This window comes from Topomyia yanbarensis, chromosome 1 (assembly GCF_030247195.1).
Source record: "Topomyia yanbarensis strain Yona2022 chromosome 1, ASM3024719v1, whole genome shotgun sequence".
Classification (NCBI taxonomy): Eukaryota; Metazoa; Arthropoda; class Insecta; order Diptera; family Culicidae; genus Topomyia; species Topomyia yanbarensis.
Window position 1 is genome coordinate 211,379,118 of NC_080670.1, and position 22,217 is coordinate 211,401,334.

At 36.4% G+C, this 22,217-nt stretch overlaps 2 protein-coding genes across 3 annotated transcripts in view; one reads left to right on the forward strand and one right to left on the reverse strand.

The window, feature by feature from the left end:
- Positions 1–22,217, reverse strand: part of LOC131691198 (protein scalloped) — a 294,222-nt gene that overhangs the window by 46,618 nt on the left and 225,387 nt on the right. The window lies entirely within an intron of this gene.
- On the forward strand, positions 20,552–21,932 carry LOC131691219 (putative nuclease HARBI1). The gene is made up of 2 exons (XM_058977451.1): positions 20,552–20,828; positions 21,065–21,932. The coding sequence occupies exons 1-2, from the start codon at positions 20,552–20,554 to the stop codon at positions 21,856–21,858; spliced, it is 1,071 nt and encodes a 356-aa protein (XP_058833434.1). The 3' UTR covers positions 21,859–21,932.

Here is a 22,217-nt window from a genome sequence, read left to right on the forward strand (position 1 = left end):
TATTTTCCGTTTTTTCTATTATTTTAATTTCTTCTTTCTTTTAGTTTCCATCTATCTTTTTACATTTATCGATTCTTCAATTTTCCGTCCATCCACTTTTACATTTTTTTCATTCTTCAATTTTGCAATATTTGAATTCTTCAACTCTTCAATTTTTTAAATTCTTTTATTTCTTCCATCGTTTTTTTTCCTTTCTTTCATTCTCCCATTCTTTTATTCTTCCCATTTTGCATTTTCTTCCAAAATTTTTATTTCTTTTACATTTGTTTTCAAAATATGTTTAATTTTATTTTTCATTTAATTTTTCCACTCTTTCAACCTACCAATTTTCCAATCATCCAATTTTTCTATTTTTTTCCAATTTTTTTGATTTTTCAATTTTCCAATATTAATTTTTTTCAATCCTCCAATTCTACAATTTTCCATTTTTTTAAATTTTCCAATTTTCCATCATTCCAATTTTCCAATTTTCCAATTTTCCAATTTTCCATTTTTCCATTTTTCCATTTTTCCATTTTTCCAATTTTCCAATTTTTCAATTTTCCAACTTACCAATTTTCCAATTTTCCAATTTTCCAATTTTCCAATTTTCCAATTTTCCAATTTTCCAATTTTCCAATTTTCCAATTTTCCAATTTTCAAATTTTCCAATTTTCCAATTTTCCAATTTTCCAATTTTCCAATTTTCCAATTTTCCAATTTTCCAATTTTCCAATTTTCCAATTTTCCAATTTTCCAATTTTCCAATTTTCCAATTTTCCAATTTTCCGATTTTCTAATTTTCCAAATTTCCAAATTTCCAATTTTCCAATTTTCCAATTTTCCAATTTTCTAATTTTTCAATTTACCAACTTTCCAATTTTTCAATTTACCAACTTTCATGTTTTCATGTTTTCATGTTTTCATGTTTTCATGTTTGCATGTTTTCATGTTTTCATGTTTTCATGTTTTCATGTTTTCATGTTTTCATGTTTTCATGTTTTCATGTTTTCATGTTTTCATGTTTTCATGTTTTCATGTTTTCATGTTTTCATGTTTTCATGTTTTCATGTTTTCATGTTTTCATGTTTTCATGTTTTCATGTTTTCATGTTTTCATGTTTTCATGTTTTCATGTTTTCATGTTTTCATGTTTTCATGTTTTCATGTTTTCATGTTTTCATGTTTTCATGTTTTCATGTTTTCATGTTTTCATGTTTTCATGTTTTCATGTTTTCATGTTTTCATGTTTTCATGTTTTCATGTTTTCATGTTTTCATGTTTTCATGTTTTCATGTTTTCATGTTTTCATGTTTTCATGTTTTCATGTCTTCATGTTTTCATGTTTTCATGTTTTCATGTTTTCATGTTTTCATGTTTTCATGTTTTCATGTTTTCATGTTTTAATGTTTTCATGTTTTCATGTTCTCATGTTCTCATGTTCTCATGTTCTCATGTTCTCATGTTCTCATGTTCTCATGTTCTCATGTTCTCATGTTCTCATGTTCTCATGTTCTCATGTTCTCATGTTCTCATGTTCTCATGTTCTCATGTTCTCATGTTCTCATGTTCTCATGTTCTCATGTTCTCATGTTCTCATGTTCTCATGTTCTCATGTTCTCATGTTCTCATGTTCTCATGTTCTCATGTTCTCATGTTCTCATGTTCTCATGTTCTCATGTTCTCATGTTCTCATGTTTTCATGTTTTAATATTTAAACATGTTTTCATGTTTTCCTGCGGAAATGAAGTATAAATTAAACTTTCCGCATAAAATTAAAATAAACTAAACAAGTTCGCTTTATAGCAGCCCCACTGTACCACGTCGAACGACCTTTCGCCTCTACTGCTGTCATAGTAAATACGAGAAGGAGGCAGCACGTACTTTACATCCGCTGCTCACTCTCTGGAGGAGCTGGACGTTTTACACAATCCCTTACCAGTTAGCTAGCTAGCTATCCGGCGAGCGAACCGGCGACGACCGGCAACGGAATCCGCTACGATTATACGTTGCTTCTCTGATTATTATTCAGAAATTTTATTATTTCTATAACCCCCTCCGCCTCATCAACCAGGATCCTTCCACACTTTTGCTGACCGGTTTTAATATTGTGACCTTCTCGCCGACATCATCCTCTTCTGCATCGATTTCCACTACATCCCTCAAGCGGGAAAATTTTCATCGATATAACCGCAGGTCTTTGGAGCAGTGTTGGCAGATTTTCGTCAGAGTCTGAGAGTTTTAAGAATAAAGGTTTCGCGAAGAGAAAAACTAACCAGTGGAAACATGATGGATAGAAACAAATAATATTAATACAAGTTTTGAATAGAACTGTGAAAATCACAGATAAATTTGCACATTTGGCAACATTGCTTCCAAAACGCTCAATAGATACAAACTTTAAGACAGCACAAGTCTCTCTCTCCAATCAACCACACACGCTCACAAAAAATGTGCCACATCGTAAATCATTTTTCAGTACCTTTATCGCCATCGCCGGACATTTTGACAAACGCATTGCCACCACCTTAATATAGAATCAGAACCAGAGGGGATGAAAGCAAGCGCAAGTGCTTAAGATTTGCTTTCCAATAAAAGCGGCCTTCTTTGTTGTAGCAGGATCGCAGCTGAACCGACCAGAATTATGTAGATGTCAGACTCGGGGGGCAAAAGCGAACGTACCTAAAGTGGACCCTTAATAATCACCTGTTTTGAATGGTGTGAGGCGGAAAATTTTCCAGCGTCGTGATATTCATTTCGAGGGGGTGACTTATAACGTGGAGAGGCAGAAAGGCTATTGAGGGGTGAAAGAGACATCTAGCAAATTAAAACTCAAGGAAAAGATGTGTGGGTTTATTAAATTTATTGCAAGTAATAATTTGCTACCCTTCCTATTGTTCTCGCGATTGTCGTTTCGGGTCGAACCGAGGGGGAACACAAGAGTTTCCCTATTACAGGTTATGATTTATAATTAAATTTTATATTAAATCTTGTTTCTGGTTAGGGGTGTTTGAGCAAATAAGGGCAAAGACAGAAACTAATAAAACGTCAAATAATTTGCTGATCAAGTAGTCACTGCCGTACGTTTGTTTGTTCTCTCTCTCGCACATTGACGGAAGAAGAGTAGCCAATTCAAATAACCGAAATAACACGATAAATTCCCGTACCGTTCGCGGTCCCCGATCAGAAGTCAGTTCTTGTCCACGGTATGGCACGTGCAGTGCAACCAACCAACGATCCACGCAGGAAGGTTAATCGAAATAATTTCACACTTGTTCGCAGGACGTAGGTGGTACGTGCGTCGTCGAGCTGCTGCCACTGCTCAAAGGCTCAAAGCTAGGAAAGGTAGGTACGGCCGCAGCAACCATCCATCGCCAATAATTGACAATAATTATCCTCACGGACCGCGTTTCACCGCGAGGAGCGTAACGCAGATTGCCGTCCAGGTCTACCACGGACCGACGGACGAACGCGAGGCTCACCGTTTGGATGCAGCACATCCATCCATTGTTTGAAGTGCGTGGAGCGCGTTTGGGCTCGTCCGCGACTCGCGATGTCGGTTAGGCGGCTTCTCGGGATGCGAAGAGTGAAATGGTTCACCGGAACAGGAGGAGGACTGCCATTCGGGATGCTTGATATGACTTCATTTATGACTGACTCTGTGGAGCGGGGAAGATGGGTGGCGGCGGAGGGAACAGGTCAATTCAGATGGAGCCAACAGATGATCCATTGTCGCGAACGAAGCGCTTTTTAACTTTTATTGGTCATAAACGGCGGAATGGATTAGAGGAGGTATCCCTGGTCTGCATGGAAGCTATGCTCGGGTACAAGGTTTGTACTGTAATGGAAATAGTTTGGATGACATGTTAGTTTCGGGCCATACCAAAAATGTTCAAAATTGTTCGAACGGAGGGGTTTAGAAGTGATGCGCTGGTTAAACTAGTCAATCGTTTTTTCACGAATTTGAATCTATAAGTTAGAAACTGTTTATTTCAAACCATCTTGTTTTTCCCAGCAGTCATTTTAACTCAAAATCCGACATTAATAAGATTAGCTCATGTTGCAAAGAAGGAAACATATGAACCGAAGTTAAGATTCAGTTCGAAGAGAAGATAATATTCCACAAACTAACATGGATTAAATTATCTAAATCAACTTCTGGAACAAAAATCTATATCAAAACCTATTTGTTTCTAGCCATCCTGTTTCCAGTGGCTAGTTTTTCTGTACAAAAAATGGATCACACGAAAAGGAACTTCCAGACTCCAATCAAGTAAAATTCGGCAACACTGCTTAGAAAAACATGGCGATCAAAAATTTTCCCACTTTTGGGATGTAATGCAAATCGATGCAGAATAGGATGATTCCGGTGTAGTGATTTGAATTCCAGGAATGGTTCGTCCAACCACATTCTTATCACAAAAACACCATTTAAGATACCGGAGAAGTAGTTTTCCCATATATCCTGCATAGCAGATTCCACTTCTCTGAATTGCGACATGCAACATTGCAAGTAAGCGATGACAAATCGTGTTTTTTATTTTTTTTTATTTATTCGCTTAGTCCGGTCTGACTTAACACCAACCACTTGGTCTACCCATTACCGCGAATCGAGTTCGAAGATTCAAAGTTTGTAAAACACTAAATGGATTTTATTGATCGAACCAAATTTGGTTAGTTGCACTTATGTAGTCATACTTTCTTTTTTACTGTTTCAATTAGCTGGAGATTACTAAGTAGGGAAACTTATGAAAATTTTAGAGCCATAGTACTCACGTGAGAGCAAGGATGTGAAATATACAGATCGGAAAACCGGAAGAGGCATGGTTATTAGAAACAGGCTTAAAATCTCACGGACTAATCTTTTGTCTTCTGCTGGCAGGAGTTGAGTTTAGGCAGTGTTACTACGCATCACTCAAGTCTACCAACATGTCTCTTGGCAAATACAGATTTGTCTCTCCTTACTCTCTTTTAAAGACACTAATGAAATTTTAATGGCATCCTTAGTAATCAGAAGGAATTCTTTTTGTATTTCTGAGGAACTGTAAAAAATGTCCAAGTAGAATTTTTCTCAGGGATCCTGTTATAAATTACGACGCAGTCTTGATTAGCAATTCGGAAGGCACCTGTTGTGAAGTTTCCGAATACTTGATGAGGAATCCATTATAAAAAGCTGCTCTGGTTTCTGGCGGAGTGCTGCTCACTATTTTGACCTAAACCTGTGCCATCAGACTTTTAAGAAGGATTCCTTAAGAATTTTGAAAAAAAATCCATCATGCTCCTGAAGAAGAGTCTATCAGAATCTTGTGCAGTATTTAATCTGAATTACGTATAAGATTACCTCAAGGTACTGGGCAAGACTCGGTCAAAGTCCTCAAAATTCCATCAGATTCCTAAATTTCGGGCAGACTGATGTCAGTATTCGGAGGATAACAACAATATCTTAGTAAAGGATTCCATCAGAATCCTGAAGAGAATCTCTTGTAGAATTTTGAGAAAGATTCCTCTAGACGCCTTAGCACTTAGATTCTGAGAATTCTGAGCAAGGTATCATCTGAATACTGCACAGGATCACCTAAAAATATGAGCAATACACTGCCAGAGTCCTGAACATGAGATTGTTGAGTTCCTGATCTGAATCCTATAAAAATACTGATCGGAATAAAGTGGTTTTGAACAGAACCATGAGTGAAAATCCTGAAAAAGATGACCTAAAAATAATATGTAAAACCATTAGAGTCCTGAGCAGAGTATGATCGGAACCCTTTATTCTAGGCAAAGATTGAAGTGAAATCATTCAAATGATTCCTACAAAACTCTGAAGATTACAACAAAATCCCGAGAAGGATTTTAATTGTATTTTTAGTAAAGCTAAATTGATATTTTGTGAAGAACTTCATCAGTGTCCGGAGAAGTTTTCAGTCAGAATTCTGAGCGGAATTACATAAAAAATGAATAAGACAAAGTCAGAATCCTGACCAGCATTCGGTCGGAATCCTGTTCCCGTCAGAATTCTAAGGATATCATCAGAATCATTGGCAGATTTCCATCTGAATCTTGAAATATTTGGATAACGTCAAATATCTTTGAAGCATTCCATCCGAATTTTGAGTGAGATTTCGTAGGAAAAGATCACCACCCGCCCTGAGAAAAACTCCAACAAAGTTCTGAGGATTACATTGGAGTCCATTATTTTATGACATATTTTACCGAATCAATTTCAAAGTCGTTTCACGACGTCATTTTGTTGGCATCAAAAATACCTTTCCATTGACAAACTATGACAGACCGAAATATGGAATCGGCAATAGGAGTCTACTAAAACACAGTGAATCAAGTCATTTCAATGCAAAAATAGATTCAAAAAGTGACTTGGCATCCCTGAATTAAGATGTCGAAAATTTGGTGTTGGACCCTTTTGGAGGTAAACAAAAAGTTTCTCGGTTTGCGGAGAGGGAGGGAGTGCGATAGTGTAAAAACGGTGGAAACGCAAGATCTCATTGATCTCAGTGTGCTGTGTGTTTTAAGCGTCAAACATATCTACAGTTTTTGATTATTGAAAAGTGGTGAAAACGATTCAAATCTGCGTTTTTACCCATTGGACAACAGAAACAAACATTGTTCTGCGCTGATTTGCAGCTATTATCCAAAGTAACGACTTCCGTAGATAACCAATTAGCGACAGCCGTTCAAAATCCATCGGAAAATTAAAACCTTTCATCAAGCGAACCTCCTTCAACAGGTTGCTGACGAAAGCAGATAGAAAAGAAAAAACTTGCCTATCAAAGCCGCTAATTAAATCAATTATGCTAATAAAGCAGCCCCATCACCGTCATATCGCCTAGAGTTGTTGTCGCCGTTGTCACCGTCGTTGTCATCATCATCATCATCATCAACATCAAGCCAGGAAAAAACTGCCTCTTATCGGGCATTTCCTCCGCTCACACCATTATTGAAGCATTTTTTATCAACGAGCACCGCCTACTATGATACTATAATATCGCATAGAACCACAGCGCAAAATGCTGTGACGTCTGCAAGAGGTCGCTGCTGCGTGCGTGAGGTCAGCTCTTGTACACCCGATAAAAGGCTCGCTCTCCTTTACAGTACAGGCAGGCAGTTGAGGGGCACCTACCCGCGATAACAGTAAATGGATGGTAATTACTCTTTGGCGCGGCCTAATGATGATGCACGCGACACGCGAATCATACAACAATGTAGTGTCCGGGGAACTCTAAGGCCCCTATACCGATTGCGCGTGAACTGTGATGTAGTTAAAGGGACCCCTTTGTTCTACACGGTGGTTCCCAGTTTCTCATTCCATTCCGTTGATGGATGCGATGATAGCTAGTTTTCAGAAGGGCTATATGCTTTTTTGCATACCTTTAATATATGTACTCTTTCCCGACCGCACCATCACTCGGCTTCAATAATTTAATAAAACATACATCACACCAGCGTAGGAAACGCTCATCTTCCCGCTTTTTTTTTTTGTTTCTCGAAGTACCCCACACGCCCCCACAGTTTTTGAACGACGAAGGAGAAAAATGTCGCTCATACTGTAGGTATATAAATTTTATTATAAATAATACTCCATTCGGAGCGCACAAAGTATTTCACGGCGAGAAAAGAATGTCAAGAATTCATAGGAGAATAATTTGATGACGACGACGACGACGATGACAACGGCGATGAGTTTGGTGTGTCCATCCTCCCCTCCGTTCCCAGAGATGAACGACTCCAAGCACAGTAGCTCTGCGCTTGTCATTGCGAGCACTGACAAACTTACGGTATGACGCGTTCTAATGCTTGGGTGATGGTGTGCAGAACCTCCTCGATTCCGGTCGATGAGGAGTATTTTATACGCGATTCAGATGAATACGATGATGGGTTTTGGGATAGACAAATTACACTAGTTCACAAATAAGTGGAGTTTTATTCACTGAAACATCGAAAGGATAGTTGAAACATTTTTATTGCAGCCTGTGTAATTAAAAAAGACATTTCGGTTGGTCTCGTTGCCATGTTTTAATTTTTTTTATTTCATTAATTTAAGCTGGAATATTTATAGATTCGAGCAATTTCTACGTTTCACGTCAAAATCATTTTTTGCGCAAAAAATTAACCAATATATAAACACCTTTCTATTTCATTTTAATGAATCTTTCTGTTTCTCTATGGTATTTTTTTTCGAAGAACAAAAACTAATTAAGAAGCCACCGCCTGTGTGGAACCTTGTCCCTCTGCAACCAGTTACCATTTCTTCCTGCTGACAACAATTTCCAATCAGCACCGACGGTGGCCGGTTGATTGAAATACCATATTCACCGTAAAACAATAGCCATCCAGCTCCAAAGACAGAATCCCTATCAATCCACACAAGAAGATGAAAGCCAAAAAGTATCCTTCTTGTTGTTCCACCGTAGTGATTATATGAACATGCGGTTTGCTTCGGGTCGAAAGAGAAGCCAAATGATAAAATAACAAGCATTTTCTTGGCCCGGAGAACTCGCATCCTTAGTTCCGGCTCGATGCCGCTTCATACATTCGACGAAAGGAAAGATAAACGCTGGAGTGAGAAGAGTTTACTGCACTTAGTTGGTCAGGAATGCGATGAATTTTGGTTTGATTTTAAGGGTAAACATTTCACCCTGCGGGGCCAGCCTCTATCTGTACCTAGCCGAAGCGTACAACCAAGCAACATCTTACCTCATCCTCATGTCGGTCTTTTGTCGAGCATTAGAACAAAGTTCTGATTCGCCCGACCTTTGATATCGTTAGAAAGTCTCTCGAGAGTAACTTTTTCCCCGAAACTGCTGGCTTGCTACTTCTACCGTATCTACCACACAAACTGGAAATAAGAAGCATCAAAGGAGTTGAAGTTTCTTTTATACATGTTCCGGTTTCTATAAGGTAATGCAACACCTGTCACCCACTTATTACTCACTGAGTACAGTTCAATTTTTTATTTATTTCTAAGTGCTTTGTATCACTGTTTTATTTTTTATACAACCTCGAATAGGTTACATAAAACATAAAACATAAAACATAAAACATAAAACATAAAACATAAAACATAAAACATAAAACATAAAACATAAAACATAAAACATAAAACATAAAACATAAAACATAAAACATAAAACATAAAACATAAAACATAAAACATAAAACATAAAACATAAAACATAAAACATAAAACATAAAACATAAAACATAAAACATAAAACATAAAACATAAAACATAAAACATAAAACATAAAACATAAAACATAAAACATAAAACATAAAACATAAAACATAAAACATAAAACATAAAACATAAAACATAAAACATAAAACATAAAACATAAAACATAAAACATAAAACATAAAACATAAAACATAAAACATAAAACATAAAACATAAAACATAAAACATAAAACATAAAACATAAAACATAAAACATAAAACATAAAACATAAAACATAAAACATAAAACATAAAACATAAAACATAAAACATAAAACATAAAACATAAAACATAAAACATAAAACATAAAACATAAAACATAAAACATAAAACATAAAACATAAAACATAAAACATAAAACATAAAACATAAAACATAAAACATAAAACATAAAACATAAAACATAAAACATAAAACATAAAACATAAAACATAAAACATAAAACATAAAACATAAAACATAAAACATAAAACATAAAACATAAAACATAAAACATAAAACATAAAACATAAAACATAAAACATAAAACATAAAACATAAAACATAAAACATAAAACATAAAACATAAAACATAAAACATAAAACATAAAACATAAAACATAAAACATAAAACATAAAACATAAAACATAAAACATAAAACATAAAACATAAAACATAAAACATAAAACATAAAACATAAAACATAAAACATAAAACATAAAACATAAAACATAAAACATAAAACATAAAACATAAAACATAAAACATAAAACATAAAACATAAAACATAAAACATAAAACATAAAACATAAAACATAAAACATAAAACATAAAACATAAAACATAAAACATAAAACATAAAACATAAAACATAAAACATAAAACATAAAACATAAAACATAAAACATAAAACATAAAACATAAAACATAAAACATAAAACATAAAACATAAAACATAAAACATAAAACATAAAACATAAAACATAAAACATAAAACATAAAACATAAAACATAAAACATAAAACATAAAACATAAAACATAAAACATAAAACATAAAACATAAAACATAAAACATAAAACATAAAACATAAAACATAAAACATAAAACATAAAACATAAAACATAAAACATAAAACATAAAACATAAAACATAAAACATAAAACATAAAACATAAAACATAAAACATAAAACATAAAACATAAAACATAAAACATAAAACATAAAACATAAAACATAAAACATAAAACATAAAACATAAAACATAAAACATACAACATACAACATAAAACATAAAACATAAAACATAAAACATAAAACATAAAACATAAAACATAAAACATAAAACATAAAACATAAAACATAAAACATAAAACATAAAACATAAAACATAAAACATAAAACATAAAACATAAAACATAAAACATAAAACATAAAACATAAAACATAAAACATAAAACATAAAACATAAAACATAAAACATAAAACATAAAACATAAAACATAAAACATAAAACATAAAACATAAAACATAAAACATAAAACATAAAACATAAAACATAAAACATAAAACATAAAACATAAAACATAAAACATAAAACATAAAACATAAAACATAAAACATAAAACATAAAACATAAAACATAAAACATAAAACATAAAACATAAAACATAAAACATAAAACATAAAACATAAAACATAAAACATAAAACATAAAACATAAAACATAAAACATAAAACATAAAACATAAAACATAAAACATAAAACATAAAACATAAAACATAAAACATAAAACATAAAACATAAAACATAAAACATAAAACATAAAACATAAAACATAAAACATAAAACATAAAACATAAAACATAAAACATAAAACATAAAACATAAAACATAAAACATAAAACATAAAACATAAAACATAAAACATAAAACATAAAACATAAAACATAAAACATAAAACATAAAACATAAAACATAAAACATAAAACATAAAACATAAAACATAAAACATAAAACATAAAACATAAAACATAAAACATAAAACATAAAACATAAAACATAAAACATAAAACATAAAACATAAAACATAAAACATAAAACATAAAACATAAAACATAAAACATAAAACATAAAACATAAAACATAAAACATAAAACATAAAACATAAAACATAAAACATAAAACATAAAACATAAAACATAAAACATAAAACATAAAACATAAAACATAAAACATAAAACATAAAACATAAAACATAAAACATAAAACATAAAACATAAAACATAAAACATAAAACATAAAACAAAACATAAAACATAAAACATAAAACATAAAACATAAAACATAAAACATAAAACATAAAACATAAAACATAAAACATAAAACATAAAACATAAAACATAAAACATAAAACATAAAACATAAAACATAAAACATAAAACATAAAACATAAAACATAAAACATAAAACATAAAACATAAAACATAAAACATAAAACATAAAACATAAAACATAAAACATAAAACATAAAACATAAAACATAAAACATAAAACATAAAACATAAAACATAAAACATAAAACATAAAACATAAAACACAAAACATAAAACATAAAACATAAAACATAAAACATAAAACATAAAACATAAAACATAAAACATAAAACATAAAACATAAAACATAAAACATAAAACATAAAACATAAAACATAAAACATAAAACATGAAACAACGCATTTCGATATTTCATCCATTTCTAAGATTAGATTTCAATTTAAAAATTTCCCTCTAATGGTATCTAACGAGTGAATTTATTTGTTATCATTGACCACTTTGCAAGTTGCTGAAGCTTTCCGCCTAGGACCCATTGTGTGAAGTGACCAAATCGTAAAGCTATCAAATTACAGTTTTTTGATGACTTTTTATTCCAACTAAACGAATATGAAGCTTTTCACAAGCTGCAACAATCGCTTTTGCCAAAGAATCAAAGTACTTGAACGAGTAAACCGAAGGCTCTCGGCACTGACCTCCCAAACAAAAACAACACACTGAAACGTCAATTGCTTGTTTGAAATTTGTAAGCGCTGCCATTTCATTTTCCCGCGCGTTCAAAATCAGCAAGCAAAAGTCACCGCTTACTAAAATTTCCCCACAACTGAACGGAAAAGTCACATTTTTTTCAACAAGCACCCCCTCATCTAGTAACCGGAGTAGCAGCAGTCGAGGTGATAATTTATGTGCACAAAGTTCGAAACGCTTTCCGCCGCCCAATTTTCTTTCCTCTTTCGCCACTGGTACCGACCGGACTCCCACTCGTCCCGCCGGTTGGCCAAGAGAAGCGTGAGGGAGGGAATCTGATGTTCTCAAGCTCAAGAGCAGCTTTACCAAGGGGATATAAAATATGTCAACCGATAAAAATTATTACTCGCCAACCGCCAACCAACCGACCGACGAGCAACGAACGACGACGACAAAACGGTCTTTTTCGCGCGTGCGGCTTCGGAAGAGGTGGCGAAAATGTCAAAGGGTGAAAAAAAACTAGCGCGCGAAAATCGGGATGGAAAATAAAATAAAACCGTTCGTCGGTGGTTACCCAGTGTTCCATCCTTGGAAAGCATTGCAACTACATTGTAAAGCCACTACGAGTACGAGTCAAAGTCAGAGTCAGCAGCAGTAGCTATAGCAGGGGGACACAAAGCCGATAATAATAGAGTGGAGAGGGGGGACCACGGAACGATATCCTTTTATCTGTCAGGCAGAGTTCAACCTCCTCAGTCACCACCCTCCAATTTCATCATGTACGAAACGGAAGGAAAAAAAGGATTTTGTATGTTTGTTTCACTTTAGTAGCCCGCTTACAAGCGCTTTTTCCCAGCTTTTCCAATTGATTGCAAACTCCGGAACTGGTCCGGAAACACGCTACAGGGGGAGGGGGGGTATGGAAACCCGGGGCAGATGCTTCTCATCGTCGTTCTCGTTCTCGGTGTCTTTTTCATTTTTTTCCACCCCGACTAAGGGACCAGTTTATGGAGTGAAAATTGCAAATAATAATCCTGCTTTGCCCGGAACGGCAAACGATATGGAGCAGAGAGCTTGATGTGTGGGAGTGCGGTTTGAAGTGGAAGGAATATAGGAACAACGACAAACCGGAAGCTGCTAGTTGATGTTTTTCCAGGGAACGTTTTGGCTTTCGAAACAGGCGTCAGCGGGTGAAGGGTAAAACGGGATTCCGGGAAGCTGTTTGTTGGATGCTACTTTGTGACAAAATTCGACCGGATCATGGTTGGCGCTGACAATTATATGTTTGCAGATAGTGGTACTAATGCTGTGTGGGCTATATGTAGATTATGTTTTGAAATATTGCCGCCTACTTTGTTTTCGCTTTGAAGCTGGAACTTAGTTTATCATATAATTAAAAAAGTATATAAAATTCCTCAATCTTCAGCATTGAATTCAGCATTATTGAAACTGGGATCAAACATTCGTCTATGCAGTTCGCACACATCTGCTGTTTAGCTAATTTATCATCGATTCGAATTTTTGAAACATTGATATACAGTTTGTCAGTGGGTTCCGATTGGTTTCAGCATAGGGTTAATTTTAATCCGAAGTCAGTTTTTGTTTTTAAATAGAGTCCAGTCAAACTTTCGGCTCAAATTTTATCATCTAGTTCGGAAAAAAATCACTTCCAAGCGAAATGAAGCCTGCATCAATCGAGGCTTAACTACACGGCAATAAGGTAGTTCTAGTGTGGAAAATGTACAAGCCGTAATTCATTTCCTACTCCAGTCGTAATCTCTCTGTCAGCACGGTTTTAACTCCTCCCCCTCACCCCTCAGTCACCCGTGTAGTTCAAAGTTCCCGCTAACCGAACACCTACGTGCTGGCCGCATAAAATTCAACGGAAAAGTCGTCTAGCTTGTTTAAAAAAATGCAATCGCCACAATTGCACACCCAACCGCATGGATATTATCGTGCAAAACACAGCGGCAATATTTACGACCCATTAAAAGGCAATTTTAAGTGAATTTTATGTGCTCACCAACCGACCAATCGTCATCAACTCGGTCGTCGTTGTCGGCAGTCACTCAGTCAGTCAGTCAGTCAGCCAGTCCATCAGCTTGGTTAGGCTGCTGCGTCCCCGTAGAGTTACCCTACGTAGCTTGGATAGTTTGACACGAGTTTTACGACCCATTTGGGGTTTACCACGAAAAGGTTGCCTCATAGATCAACCGGTCTCTCTTGTTCCCGTCTCACCTCCCCGCCCCCGTCGCTCGAAGTGGGGAGGACCTGCATAGCTACTAGCCAGTCAGCTGCAAGTCGAGGCTCTATTTCTGTTCTGTTTCGTTTTGGCAGGCACTTTTCCGTGCAAATCCGTGCCGAGGAGTGAAACACTTCTCCCCCTGGCGGAAAAACTGATATCCTGTCGAGGAATTTCTGTCGAGCCGCACCGCCGCCGCCGCCGCCGGTCATGTTGTTGTCGCGAATGAATTGCCCAGGAGCAGCTCTGCTAATTTGGCGCAGGTTTTGTCAGCGCTATACGCACTTTCGACCGGCGTGAGCTGAGACAAGATTAATGGAGGCCGAAGTGCACCAATTGAGGCATAAATTTCGCACACAGGTCTAATTTTGGCAAAGCGCGCACGACAGCACAAAACAGCAGCAGGCCATGCTGCGCGATGGATGGCGGTTGTTTCTTTTTTATATCAGGCGAAAATGTTTGGAATTTTCCATCGTCTGCCTGCTTTGGTTTGAGTGGTTGTTTAGCCGAAGCGTGACTCATTTTTTCATCGTCTGAATTAATCGAAAATCTAAAATGTTTCCAATCATTCAAATACTTCACTTAGCGAAAAAAAAACTACATCCACGCAAACAACCCGCTGAATATCTTGAACTCTTCAACTGACTCATTACACAACGAAACACCTTGCTTGGGCGCTGCGCTTATCGTTGAAGTGCAAAAATAACTGTGACGCGGCGCTTCGCGAAGCTTGAACTTGACATTGTACCGATAACGGCCTGTGGCTGACTAGGTGGCAGGTGGTGTTTAGGCAGGGCGTGCGGGTGCGGCGCACTTGATGGTATTATATTATACGGAAGCGACTGGACTGCACCGCGCGGTGGTGGTTTTTTGCACTTGCACATCAGTCAGAAACGTGCCCATCGAAAAAAAAACTGACGACGATTCCTTTGACAGTCCGTTACTGTCACAGGGGGTAAAAACCGTGTTTCCCTAATGACGAGGAGGATGAAGATGATGATGGTTTGGTGGTTTCGATCCGCATCTCAGCAGGCTATCATAAATTTGTCATGTTCAAATCAAAGCCGGCGATGCTTCGTCGTATAAGCGAACTGTCATCCGAACGAATTTTGCCGGAAAAAAGATGTTCCATCGTTAAAAGTTTTATGATTTTTACCACATTTTGACTGAAATGCGGGATGCTTGTGATTGTGGGCTTGTGGGAGCAACAAACTGGCCGATTGGTGTGGGGTGGTTTGCTACAATCTAGACGGTAGTAAACGGTGTGTGTTGAATTCCGTTAAAAACAAAGTTAACAATTGATATTACAAATTGAATACGTTGCTAACATAGTAGGCCTTCAGAAAATAAGTAGCGCCATATTCGTACTTAAGAAACTGTCAAATTTTTAGCACGATGAAAATTGCCTACTATGTTGAGAGTGTGGTTTAGAAGTTTATACAATTCGTTACCTTTGGCTTGAATTCCAGTGGTTGATGGCGGCGCTGGTCTAGTGGCGTCATTACATGCTAGAGAGCTTCAAAATAGATTACGTTCTATAAACGAGTTCGTTGTAAGCTTGAACGAATTTGTCAGGCTAGCAGATCTCATTAATCAATGTGCAGAAATTGATTAAAATTAAAACATATCGCTTTTCGTTCACCAGCAATTCGCGTTGTTAATGGTTGGACGATCGACGATTTGAATTGTTATTAATACTCAAAGCCGCTCTCACAGAAAAAAATTTCAGAATTTGAAATAAAATTTTCACAATAAAGCTGTTTTTTTGACCGATATCTGGCCGAATGGCACTTAACCGGAAGGACGGTTTCACTAGACCGAAATGATACTTGGCCAACGAAATATACCCGAATGAATATTTGAATGAAACGACAATCGGTAGTGTAAACATTAGACTGAACGAACATTTACCTGAAGGACAGCTGGCCGAAAGGACATTTGGTCGAAGTAATATTTAGCGAATAACGAACATTTGCATGCAGGAAGAGGTGGACGATTAACTCATAAATCGAATCACTAGGGCGAAATCAATTTCCTAGCCCTGAAGTACCGCTTATTTTTATCGTTTCTGTCAGATTTAGTTTTGCATTTGAGCTAATTTACCGCCAGAATTCTGATAATACTCAAAATTGAGTTCGAAAAGATAGTTCTTCGGTAATGAGTAACTGAATTGATCAAAATAATCGATTCATTTTTGTGAGTTAATCAGATACGATTCGCTCTCAGAACTGAATGAGATTTCCCTTATCTATGCCGGGTAATTGGCCGAGAGGTACCTGGCTGTAAGAGAATTAGGCCGAAAGGGACACTTGGTTGGAAGGAACACTCGGCCGAAAGGGACACTTGGCCGAAAGTGACACTTGGCCGAAAGGGACACTTGGCCGAAAGGGACACTTGGCCGAAAGGGACACTTGGCCGAAAGGGACACTTGGCCGAAAGGGACACTTGGCCGAAAGGGACACTTGGCCGAAAGGGACACTTGGCCGAAAGGGACACTTGGCCGAAAGGGACACTTGGCCGAAAGGGACACTTGGCCGAAAGGGACACTTGGCCGAAAGGGACACTTGGCCGAAAGGGACACTTGGCCGAAAGGGACACTTGGCCGAAAGGGACACTTGGCCGAAAGGGACACTTGGCCGAAAGGGACACTTGGCCGAAAGGGACACTTGGCCGAAAGGGACACTTGGCCGAAAGGGACACTTGGCCGAAAGGGACTATTTGGCCGAAAGGGACACTTGGCCGAAAGGGACACTTGGCCGAAAGGGACTATTTGGCCGAAAGGGACACTTGGCCGAAAGGGACACTTGGCCGAAAGGGACACTTGGCCGAAAGGGACACATGGCCGAAAGGGACACTTGGCCGAAAGGGACACTTGGCCGAAAGGGACACTTGGCCGAAAGGGACACTTGGCCGAAAGGGACACTTGGCCGAAAGGGACACTTGGCCGAAAGGGACACTTGGCCGAAAGGGACACTTGGCCGAAAGGGACACTTGGCCGAAAGGGACACTTGGCCGAAAGGGACACTTGGCCGAAAGGGACACTTGGCCGAAAGGGATACCTGGCCGAAAGGAACACTTGGCCGAAAGGGACACTTGGTCGAAAGGGACACTTGGCCGAAAGGGACACTTGGCTGAAAGGGATACCTGACCGAAAGAGACATTTGGCCGAAAGGGACACTTGGCCGAAAGGGACTATTTGGCTGAAAGGGATATCTGACCGAAAGGGACATTTGGCCGAAAGGGACACTTGGCCGAAAGGGAAACTTGGTCGAAAGGGACACTTGGTCGAAAGGGACACTTGGCCGAAAGGGACACTTGGCCGAAAGGGACTATTTGGCCGAAAGGGACTAATTGGCCGAAAGGGACTATTTGGCCGAAAGGGACTATTTGGCCGAAAGGGACTATTTGGCCGAAAGGGACTATTTGGCCGAAAGGGACTGTTTGGCCGAAAGGGACTATTTGGCCGAAAGGGACCCTTGACCGAAATGGACACCGAAATTAGTGTGCATATTCTCTACAACTAGCTCGATCAAACCTGGTTTTACAGCAGTTTCCGGTGCTCACTAGCACGTATGCTGATGGAACCACGGTTGGTGACGCAGCCGGTCTCTGCGCATCGTATCTCTTGCTACAACTTGCTTGCCTACCAAGGAACTTCTCGAAGTACCAAGTACCGCGTGCTAGTCGGGGCAGTCGGCCAAACGGTGATGAATATGGCCGTTTGACCATTCTAAGGGAAAACCCTTCGCCCGAAGGTTCTTTCGGCCAACTTTCAAGTTAGAATATAATTCACTGACAATTGTGTTTAGGGAGCTTTTTAGACACATTCTTAGAAATTACTTCAAAGGTTTCTTCAGAAATTTGGTAAGAGATTTTCTTCAAACAAATTCTCAATGATCTTATCCGAAAAATTTCTTTAGAGATCTATTTCTTTAGAGATTTCTCTATAGGTATATTTACAGGATTGTTTACATTTCTTAGAGATTTTTGCAGATATCTATTAAGAGATCCTTCCAAAGATTTATTTAGAAAATACTTTGCATAATTATGTGTAGATGATTTTAAAGTTATTTTAATAAAATTGTATATAAATTCCGGCAGACATTTCTTCAGATTTCTGAACACATTTCTCTAGAGACTTATTTAGCGTTATCTTCTGATATTTCTTAATTGTTTTTTCCCGAAAGATTCTTAAAAGATACCTCTTAAGAATACTTGGAAGATTTCTTAATAGATTCCTTCAGAGAGAACTTAATATATTTCATTAGAGATTTCTGAGGAGCATTGGCAACAGATTCCTGTAGAGGTATCCGTACAGATTTCTCGAGAGATGTTATCATATTTTTTCAAAAAATTTCTTTTTAGATTCCTTTTACTGTTTAATATATCTTCAAGACATTTCTGAAGAAAATTGTGAACAGATTGCTTCTAAGATTTTTTTTTGTTGAGATTTCCGAGAAAGATTCGCTGATTCAGAAAAGATTTACATCAAAGCTATCCTTAGAGATTCCATCAGCGTTCTTTAGAGATTTAGTTTTTAATCGAAGTTATTCCTATAGATTCCATCAGATTTTGTTAGAGAAATAGCTTTCGAGGCTCCTTTAGAGATTTGTTGAGAGATTTCTATGGATTCCTTACAACAGTGTAGTGGAAATCTCTGAAAAGATTCCTTTAAAGATTAATTTAGAAATTATTATAATTATCTTAAGATATAATTTAAAAAACAACTTTTGAAACATTGTTTAAAGATTTCTTCAGTCTTGTTTACACATTGCTACGGAAGCAAGTTTAGAAAGGATTTTTCTTTTTTCGTGATGTAAAACTCGGAGATTTCTAAAGAGCGATTTTTAGAGGTTTCCCAGAAGATACCTCTTAGAAATTCTTCGAAGCTTTTTTAACAGATTTTTTCAGGATTTTTTAAAATATATTTTAGCCATTTGTGATAAGAACATGTGACAGATTCTTTTGGAGAAATCATTATAGCTTATTCCATAGATTTTTATAACCTTTTAGAAGTTTAACTAATTCGTTAGGGATTTGAGATTCTGCTCTTCAGTGTTTTTTCAAACGATACCTTAAAAGATTACACTTAAGGGATTTCCTTTAAAGATACCCCTATGGATTCCCATTTGTGATTACTTTAGAGATCCCTTGAGCACATTTCTGCAGAGATATCCCTAGAAATGGTAGCAGATTTCTTTAGATCTTTAGTGATGTGATTTTTAGAGCGGTATTCATCGATTTCGGTAGCTTGTCAAAACTTTAAAGATCTGTTCAGAATTCTTTTTAGAGATATTAGGTGATATGAATAAACCGAGAAAATGCTCATGCTATTTCTTGTTTGAGCAAAGTAAACTTGTTGAGCATTTGTTCAAATCGGTACGCTAAATCGTTTACTTTGATCAAAGTAGGTTCGAATTTCGAACATAGCATTTGCTCGATCATATTTCTGTCAAACAAGTTGCTGCTCAACAAGCACGTTACTAACCATGTATTTTGTTTACGTTGAAGTCAACTTTGATCATGCATACGAGCTTAGCTTTCGTGAAAGACGAGCCGTTAACCGTTGTGTCCAACAAAAAAAACACCTTTAATCTTTGCGCCCTCATGATACTTTTCAGTCATCAATTTAAGTGCTTAATTCGCTCTAGTTTTAACAATTGTCAACGGATTTTAACCAAACTTGCAAACAATCGGGAATTCATTCAAGTTTCTTAGGCTGTATATGTTGGTCAGGTCAGATAACCGGTTCCGGATTTATATGAAAATTCCGTTGGGTTTGTCCGAGGGTCATTTATGCTATTTTCATTAATTTTTCAACGTCTAGCTTTAAGTCTGCTATTAGGTGATATGAATAAAAATCAAACTCGAGCTTACTTTGCTAAAACTAACATGTTGACGTTGTTTTTTGAGTATTTACTTAAATTGGTATGATAAAAAAAAAGTAAAAGTAAAAACTTTTCGAACATCAAACATCTATCAAATTGGTATGAATAAAAGTTCAAAATTTGAGCATATGCTCAAAACATGTTGAGCACGGCATTCAGCGTGCTCAGGTAGCATTTACTTTTTAAATGTGAATTGTGACTGTAATCAAAATGTATTCGTTAAATTTTCTGCCACTTCCACTTCCATTAATTGCTGGAATAAACAATTGGGAATGTGATCCCATCCGTGCTGTGAAAATTTACACATCTCGACGTTTCGGGGATGACAGAAATTTTAAAGATTTGTATAGATTTTCTCGTCAAAACGTGGACCGTTTGGTAGAACTTTTTTTGGCCGATTATGATGAAACGCGAGGAGGTGCTTTAAGCAATACACACAAAATGAAGTGTTTTTTGAGATACGTTGGTGACCCAGGTTTTCAGGGAAGTAGAAATATTAAATAAATAGCGCATATTTTATTAAACATTGCAACAACAAAATTAACTTTTTGATAGTTTAACTAGTGATATTCACCTGATGATTCGATTTGTGATAATTCTCTATAAAACGATTGCATGTTACATGTAACCCAATTGATTGTTTAATCGACAGATTTGATGTTTTTAGCATCACACTTTAAAATGGTGTTTGAGATTAGCTTGCTTCCAAATTTCAGGTTGGAGTTGGCGAGGACCTCGGTGTTCACCAAACAACAGTTTGTAAAACTGTATGGAATGTATGTCAAGCAATCGTAGGCAAGGCTCACGAATGGATAAAGTTCCCTTTAAACGTTGCTGATTTAGAACAGGATAAGAAAATTTGGCAATCAAAATATTCGTTTCCTAGCGCAATAGGAGCAATTGATTGTACTCATATATTGATCAAAAGTCCACATTCCTTTAAAGATGAATTCATCAACCGCAAAGGTTTATATTCCTTCAACGTGCAAGCAACATGCAATGCGAGCGAATTATTTACCAGTGTTGATTGCAGATGGGCTGGATCGGTACATGATGCACGCATATGGCGCAACTCAGATATTTACAATACAATCCATGAAAACGAAAGTGGAGCAATTCTATTAGGCGACGAGGCGTACCCATTAACCCCATGGCTTATGACACCATACAGAAACCCAGTTTCTGATCCGCATAAGAAATACAACATACTTCACACGAAGGAGCGAGTTATAATTGAGCGCTTATTTGGTCAAGTTAAACAAAGATTTCCTATTCTTCAATCCAAGATTCGAATTAAAACAGATCGAGTTCCATCAATGATTATTGCATGCTTCGTACTACACAACGTAGCTAAAATCCTAAATGATGGTGACTTCGAAGTGCCAGAAGGATCTACAACAAGCATTCCTGTTCCAGTTCTTCTAGACAGAAATGTAACTGTGACTATGCGAGGTAAAAATCGTCGAGAAGCTATAGCGGCCTTCGTTGACAACAACAATCTATTGCGAATAAGATGAATGTATAATAACTGAAAAAAAATATATTCCAGTTCAAAATTTTATTAAGAATCGTTTTTCAATATTTGAAGCTTATGTTCTGCAATCTCCTTTTTACTTGCAATCAATTGCATTTCTTCCATATGCCTCTCCCTCTGCATCTGAAGCATTTGGCTTTGTTGTTTTTGAATGAATTTATCCTGTGATTGAATAAGCTTGAGTTGTTCCTCAAGAACCATTCTTTGCAGTTGTTTGATATTTGGTTTACGTTTCACAGCTTCCCCCTATAAAAATAATATCCATGAAGAAGATACAATAACATTGCTAGTAGCACTATTTCATAGAAAAAAGAATAAGTTAAAATAAAATGGAAACATGCG